At 50.2% G+C, this 8234-nt stretch overlaps 1 protein-coding gene across 1 annotated transcript; it reads left to right on the forward strand.

Moving 5' to 3' along the window:
• Positions 1-298: 298 nt before the first annotated feature.
• LOC147102588 (HUWE1-associated protein modifying stress responses 1-like) lies at positions 299-7930 on the forward strand. The gene is made up of 3 exons (XM_085964085.1): positions 299-302; positions 726-1001; positions 6547-7930. The coding sequence occupies exons 1-3, from the start codon at positions 299-301 to the stop codon at positions 6780-6782; spliced, it is 516 nt and encodes a 171-aa protein (XP_085820211.1). The 3' UTR covers positions 6783-7930.
• The last annotated feature ends 304 nt before the right edge of the window (positions 7931-8234 follow it).

An 8234-nucleotide genomic window follows, 5' to 3' on the forward strand; every position in this document is an offset into this window, starting at 1 on the left:
TCTGGAATTCCCGCCCTCGCTCAATCGAATATCCCGCCTGTGCTCCCGGTTGAGGCTTCCACATGAACAGCAAGCTCTGAGTGAGGGGCTCCAGACACTCGAGAAATCTTGCCCTCTGTGATGAAGATGAGGAAAAAATGCAAACAGGGCTCAGCACCAGCTTGGCAGTTAATTCTCAGATCAGAAAGTTATTGGTATTCAATCTGCACCAGTGCTGTACTGCGGGAGTGCTGCCTTGTCAGAGGTGTTGTCCTCTGGATGAGATATTAAATGGAGGCCCTACCAGTTTAGGCGAATAATGGGCAAATGGTAGGCTGGTATTCTGCAAGGATATGTGTTGGTGTAGGGGTTACGGGGATCGGGTGGGATATGTGTCGGTGCAGGCTCGATGGGCCGAAATGGCCTCTATCTGCACTGTGGGGTTTCTGTGATTCTGTGATGAGATCAAATGGGCTGAAGGAATGGCTTTCGTCCGAACTGCAATTTTGTACTTGAATAATTTCCCTTGTTTCCTTGTAGTCTTCTGATTACACTGAAAGGAAATGTGTATGAGCAAGCCAAAAATGCACGCGTGCATTTGGTTTCATCTTTTGTCATTTTGTCGCCTTCCTCACATTAGATGCTGGGTTCCTTTTGAAAACAGACCATCTAGGAAGACCCCAGCCTGTGTCACCATAGTAACTCAGCCTGCGCACACGGTCTAACGCTCACCTTTCCCTCCCCAGATGGGCTTGAAGCGTACCGAGCGAGCCTGGATTTGGGCGTGCAGGCAGGCTTTCAGAGGCGAAACAAGGAAATGCTGGCCTGGGTGAAAAAGAGGAGGCACATCATCCACCGAGAGGACTTGCTCAGCTTCCTGTGCAGGAAGTCGCCGCCCTCGAGGAACAGCAGACTAGCACCTCGGCTAAACCTACCCGCTTCAGTGTTGGGGGCACAGGACGATTCCAGCAGGACTGCTGAGGGTGACCTGCAGGCATTTACTGATGCCATTGCTGTGCATGGTAAATAAAAGGTTATTCAGCAAGGTTTCTTCCTGACTAATACCCAGAAATACCACTCGCATTCAGGTCTTTATGAAGAGCGTGAGATTATAAACTATTGTTGGACAGCTTGATGGTTTGAAAGTTCGAGCCACAAAGGACGGCTCCTCCTGGTGCCACTTCACCAGGCTCCTTTTGTGTACTTTGTCCTCATTAACAAGTCCCTCCATAGCCTCGCTGTGACCTCCTGCAGCCGCACATCCCAGCTGAAGCCCTTTGCTGTTCAACACTTAGCCCCCTGTGTGTCAACATTCCTGAAGGGTCCCAGACCTGAAACGTTAACTCTGTTTCTCTCTCCACGGATGCTGCCTGACCTGCTGAGTGTTTCCAGCATTTTCTGTTGTTATTCCTGCATCGCTGCCCTGCCCACCCCCTTGCTTTCACCATTGGTGGTAGAGCCTCCGATCATCATTCCTGCACTCTGGCGCTTCCTCCACCTTGTGACCCCTCTCCGCCCTGGAGCTCCCTCCCTGACTCCTCCACCTTGTGACCCCTCTCCACTCTGGAGCTCCCTCCCTGACTCCTCCACCTTGCTACCCCTCTCCACTCTGGAGCTCCCTCCCTGACTCCTCCACCTTGTGATCCCTCTCCGCTCTGGAGCTCCCTCCCTGACTCCTCCACCTTGTGACCCCTCTCCGCTCTGGAGCTCCCTCCCTGACTCCTCCACCTTGTGACCCCTCTCCGCTCTGGAGCTCCCTCCCTGACTCCTCCACCTTGTGACCCCTCTCTGCTCTGGAGCTCCCTCCGTGACTCCTCCACCTTGTGACCCCTCTCTGCTCTGGAGCTCCCTCCCTGACTCCTCCACCTTGTGATCCCTCTCCGCTCTGGAGCTCCCTCCCTGACTCCTCCACCTTGTGACCCCTCTCCGCTCTGGAGCTCCCTCCCTGACTCCTCCACCTTGTGACCCCTCTCCGCTCTGGAGCTCCCTCCCTGACTCCTCCACCTTGTGACCCCTCTCCGCTCTGGAGCTCCCTCCCTGACTCCTCCACCTTGTGACCCCTCTCCGCTCTGGAGCTCCCTCCCTGACTCCTCCACCTTGTGACCCCTCTGCTCTGGAGCTCCCTCCCTGTCTCCTCCACCTTGTGACCCCTCTCTGCTCTGGAGCTCCCTCCCTGTCTCCTCCACCTTGTGACCCCTCTCCGCTCTGGAGCTCCCTCCCTGACTCCTCCACCTTGTGACCCCTCGCCGCTCTGGAGACCCCTCCCTGTCTCCTCCACCTTGTGACCCCTCTCCGCTCTGGAGACCCCTCCCTGACTGCTCCACCTTGTGACCCCTCTCCGCTCTGGAGCTCCCTCCCTGACTCCTCCACCTTCAAAAGCCTCTTCAAAACCCATCTCTTCGGCTGCATTTCTGGTCTCCTCTCCAACCTTTCTAACTCCTGCTCAATGTCTTTCTCCACATTTCCCCCTCTTTCCCCCCCCCCCCCCCCCCACCTCCGAACTACCCCTCAGACCTTTTGTTAAATGTGCAGTGCAACTTGCTGCTAAAGGGTCTGATGAGTACAGCAGCATCCGAGGCATGTTTAAATAAAAGTCTCTGTCTCCTCTCTGCCGGTCCACCCTCCTCGAGCTGTTTGCCATAGTGCAGCCTCTTCCAAGTAGGGGTGCGGGACAGCCTGGGCCTCGGATGTGTCTGGCAGTCTGATGAGCTGCCTCACCTCCCTTCCTGGGCCCAATGGTGCATTTTGTCTTGCTGTGTCTTTCCTAGCTGCTGATACAAGTCAAGTGTGCCATACACCTGTGGAATACAGACACTGCAAGCTTTGCAAAACAGACTCCTTAACCGTGCCAGTTTATCAGCCTGCCTAGAAACCGAATTTAAATCCCATTTATTCCCCTTGCTTCCTTCAAGGGAACAGACCGAATTAGAGGTGGTATGTATTTTATAACCTTGTCTATTGACTGAATTGGGGAAGAAAAATGAACAATGTGCCCTGTAATTTTTTTGGGGGTGCGTGGCTCCTTTAAATTATTGCGTGTTTTTTTGCCATTAGAACACCATGGAGCTGCACGGGACCTACACATCGCTGCGCAGCCGTGCAGCTAGCCGGGCACGTCGGAAATGAACCCATTATGTTGCATCCCAAGTTCGCTATGTCAAGCGGTGATGGGGCCACTGGTTTTCTTTTTATTAATGCTCGGGATGTGGACATCGCTGGCGAGGCTGGCACTTATTGCCCCATCCCGAGTTGCTCTCGGTGGCCGTGGGCACTTGTTCTCTGTAGCAGTTTGATGCAACTGAGCAGGTTGCCTGGCCACCTCCAGAGGGCAGTGACGAGTCAACATCCGGACTCAGCCGGACTCGACATCGAGTTCAACAATTTCAGATCATAACCTCGGCCCCCATTACATTTTTGCTTATATTTTATCCACATCTTTATTTTGGCCCTTCTCCCCCCCCCCCCCCCCGCCTTTTTTTTTGGCAGCTGTCTCTCATTCTGCCAGAACATTTACATAAGAACATAAAAAGTAGGAGCAGGAGTAGGCCATACGGCCCCTCGGGCCTGCTCCGCCATTCAATAGGATCATGGCTGATCTGAATCTAGACTCACGTCCACTTCCCTGCCCTCTCCCCGTAACCCCTAATTCCCTTATCTGCTAGGAAACTGTCTATCTCCATTTTAAATTTATTTAATGTTGCAGCTTCCACAGCTCTCTGGGGTAGCAAATTCCATAGATTTACTACCCTCTGAGTGAAGAAGTTTCTCCTCATCTCAGTTTTGAAAGGGCAGCCCCTTATTCTAAGATTATGCCCCCTAGTTCTAGTCTCACCCATCAGTGGAAACATCCTCACCGCATCCACCCGATCAAGCCCCCTCACAATCTTTTATGTTTCGATAAGATCGCCTCTCATTCTTCTGAACTCCAATGAGTAGAGTCCCAACCTACTCAACCTTTCCTCATACGTCAACCCCCTCATCTCCGGAATCAACTGAGTGAACCTTCTCTGAACCGCCTCGAGAGCAAGTATATCTTTTCTTAAATATGGAAACCAAAACTGCACGCAGCACGGTGGCATAGTGGTTAGCACTGTTGCCTCACAGCGCCAGGGGCCCGGGTTCGAATCCGGCCTCGGGCGACTGTCTGTGTGGAGTTTGCACATTCTCCCCGTGTTTGCGTGGGTTTCCTCCGGGTGCTCCGGTTTCCTCCCACTGTCCAAAGATGTGCAGGTTAGGTTGATTGGCTATGATAAATTGACCCTTAGTGTTAGGGGGATTAAATACGTGGGGTTACGGGGATAGGGTGGGATATGTGTTGGTGTAGGGGTTACGAGGATCGGGTGGGATATGTGTCGGTGCAGGCTCGATGGGCCGAAATGGCCTCTATCTGCACTGTGGGGTTTCTGTGTTTCTGTGTGTATTCCAGGTGTGGCCTCACCAATGCCCTGTATAACTGCAGCAAGACTTCCCTGTTTTTATACTCCATCCCCCTTGCAATAAAAGCCAAGATTCCATTGGCCTTCCTGATCACCTGCTGCACCTGCATACTAACTTTTTGTGTTTCATGCACCAGGACCCCCAGATCCCTTTGTGCTGTAGCACTTTGCAGTTTCTCTCCATTTAGATAATAATTTGCTCTTTGATTTTTTTCTGCCAAAGTGCATAACCTCACACTTTCCAACATTATATTCCATCTGCCAAATCTCTGCCCACTCACTTAGCCTGTCTATGTCCTTTTGCAGGTTTTTTATGTCCTCCTCACTCACTGCTTTCACTCCCGTCTTTGTATCGTCTGCAAACTTGGATATGTTGCACTCGGTCCCTTCCTCCAAATCGTTAATATAGATTGTAAAGAGTTGGGGTCCCAGCACTGACCCCTGCGGAACACCACTGGTTACTGATTGCCAGCCCGAGAACGAACCATTTATCCCAACTCTTTGTTTTCTGTTAGATAGCCAATCTTCCACCCATGCCAGTATATTACCCCCAATCCCGTGATTTTTTATCTTGATCAGTAATCTTTTGTGTGGAACCTTGTCAAATGCCTTTTGGAAGTCTAAATACACTGCATCCACTGGTTCCCCTTTATCCACCCTGTATGTGACATCCTCAAAGAATTCGAGCAAATTTGTCAAACGTGACTTCCCCTTCATAAAACCATGCTGACTCTGTCCTATTAAATTATGTTTATCCAAATGCTCTGTTACTGTTTCCTTAATAATGGACTCCAACATTTTGCCAACCACAGATGTTAGGCTAACTGGTCTATAGTTTCCAGCTTTTTGTCTACTTCCCTTCTTAAATAAGGGTGTTACATTAGCAGTTTTCCAATCTGCCGGGACCTTTCCTGAGTCCAGGGAGTTTTGGAAAATAATCACCAATGCATCCACAATCCCTACCGCCACTTCTCTCAAGACCCTAGGTTGTAGGCCATCAGGTCCGGGGGATTTATCTGCCTTAAGTCCCATTATTTTACCGAGTACCATCTCCTTAGTGATTTTAATCGTGTTTAGCTCCTCCCCCCCCATTGCCCCCTGTTTGTCCAGTGTTGGGATATTTTTAGTGTCCTCTACTGTAAAGACTGATACAAAATATTTGTTCAGCGTCTTTGCCATCTCCATGTTCCCCACCACTAGTTTCCCGGTCCCATCCTCTAAGGGACCAACGTTCACTTTAGCCACCCTTTTTCTTTTTATATAACTGTAGAAACTCTTGCTATCTGTTTTTATATTTTTTGCTAGTTTACTTTCATAATCTATCTTCCCTTTCTTAATTAATCTTTTAGTTATTGTTTGCTGGCTTTTAAATGCTTCCCAATCTTCTATCCTCCCACTAGATTTAATCTGGAGCCGTCTTTTGTCTCCACTAGTCCGATCACCCTCTCGTCTGGTTTTGAATACCTCTTAATGTCTCTTCACTTCTTTTGTTCTCTCCCAGCCCTGCCTTTCGATCGATTTCATTTCCTTTCCAGTTTTGAAAAAGGGTTAGACCCGAAACGTCGACTCTATTTTCTCTCCAAGGATGTTGCCGGGCTTGCTGAGTTTTTCCAGCATTTTCTGTTGTTATTTTGGATTTCCAGCATCTGCAGTATTTTGCTATCGGACGAGTCGAGCACGTTGGTGCCCCGATTCTCCATGTGGCGATTTGCTGGAGGAGTGAGGCACTTCACAGGGTGGGGGAAACTGGGATCGAATGGCCCTGGGCAGCACAGATATCCCTAGCAGCTGACTTCAGAGCAGAATTGGCAAATCTGCATTGCATGTGTAGACTCGAGAAGAGCATAGCAAATATATATAACCTTGTGATTTAGAACCATAAAAATCTATAGCACAGGATGGCGTTGCTTTAAGTACCTGCCCCCGCACTTTTAGGGAATGATGTGTTTGGCCCCCTCTGGTCGCCCACACCTTTCCTTGGGCTGTGTGGCGGAGGGCGCTCGGCCCCGTCGACCCTCCAGGACTGACTGAAGGACACCGTAATGTTGGCCAGTGGTGTGCAGAAGGAGAGAGAGCGGAGATGAGATTTATGGTTTTCCTTTCTTGCTGTTTCCACCCCCCTTCCCCGCAGGCCTCAGTGGCGCCATGGCGAACGTCAGCGTGCGCTCAGGAACGCCCGGCTCCCCGACGCACATGGGCAGCAACTCCGCCTCGGCACGCAGGCGCGGCAGCCTGCAGGACGTGGACTTAAATAGCTTTATAGCTGAAGAGATGGCCCGGCACCTGGACAGCTCGAGGAAGAGGGCCCCGGCCCAGTGCAGCGACATCACCGAATCGCCCAGTCACAAGCGAAGCCGGATGCTATGAAGGGATGAAGGAGCGCGCTCCCGGACGACCGGAGGTAATCCCGCACTTCAGGCACCCAGGCGGGCGGAGCAGGGAATAGTAGGAACCAAAAAAAAAACCAAGTAAACCTTCGGCCAAACTTTGGAACAAACATTTATTGAATAAAAGTGTATTGTGATTATTACTTCAATATTGCGACACACTTGTACTTGAAAATGCAATATCAAAGTGGGGTTTTAAAGGGCATTATGAAGATTTCTATCTAAATATTGCCTGCACACACTGCATTACGTGGCTCAGTTAATGTCTTTTTTGTAATTTTCTTTTTGGCACTTTATTTAGCGGTAATCTTGAGACTTGTTTGTAACGGACTGGCTCACGGTTGCTTGACCCTCTGTGACGCGCCCCCCCCCCCCTCTCCCCCCCAGTGCCTGTGTACCAGGCCATGTGCCATTCTTCCCTTCCTGATGCTATTGTCACCTGTTGGTTTATTTTTCGCACGCGCTATTCGGTCCTTAAACGTGAAGGTGAACATTTCTCAGAAGGTTGGTTATTGTGGGTGACTCTGGACACTTGGGCACTTGCGACTGAGGGGCACCCAACCCACCTTGGGGTGGTGGGGGGGGGGGGGGGTGCGCGTGTGGTCCCCATGTGTTCCAGAATGGAAGACTGCAAAGTTGTCGAGTCGCAGCGACAGCACACCACCTAATGGTTTGGCACAGGAGTGGTAGAAGCCATGGTGCCAAGTCACTTGCCTTTTCGCACCCACAGAAAAATGGGGCTAAACATTTATGAAGACTTGCTTGTTAAATAATTTCATAGTGTCATGGTCTGTAAGGGGATCCCTGTATTGTGTGCCTGCTATATCCAGAGTCCCTCAGTGTCTTCATTTAAAACCAGATTACCTTGATCTTACACCTCAAAGGGTAAACAACATGTTCATAACCTTTAAGGTTACAGCGCACACTTTACTGTAAAGTAGTGTGACTCGGGGAAAGCCGTGTGTGAATGTTCCAGTGCTGGCCGTCGTGTTTTCCTCGTCACACAGGGTCAAGTAATTGTGAAACGGTTTAAAGTATGAATCATACCTGTTTGAATTGTGAAAAACTTTGAATTGCAATGCTCTGGCTAATCACAGTTGTGAATCCATTAAATACTAAAGCAGCAAATCGCTCAACCTGTCTAGTCTCTCCCTCTCTCTCTCTCCCTCTCCCTCCTTCAGTTGAAGACAATGAGTTCAATTGGGATACGGTTCCAAGGTTCCTCCCCCTACCTCAGCTTACTGACCATTCTCCATGTGTGATCTTAAACATTGAGTGTTGTTATTTGGTCATGAGGGGGGGGCCAATGCAAGCCTAATCCGATCGTCATTTGATGCCCACGCAAACCCACTTTTCTGCGGGTGTCGAGATAATGATGCCCTCGCTTAGGTATACACAGCAGATCCTGTTTACTCCTCTTCAAAAGGCAGCA

The sequence above is a fragment of the Somniosus microcephalus genome, chromosome 21 (assembly GCF_052327205.1).
Source record: "Somniosus microcephalus isolate GS21.2 chromosome 21, FLI_Smic_1.0, whole genome shotgun sequence".
NCBI classification, from domain to species: Eukaryota; Metazoa; Chordata; class Chondrichthyes; order Squaliformes; family Somniosidae; genus Somniosus; species Somniosus microcephalus.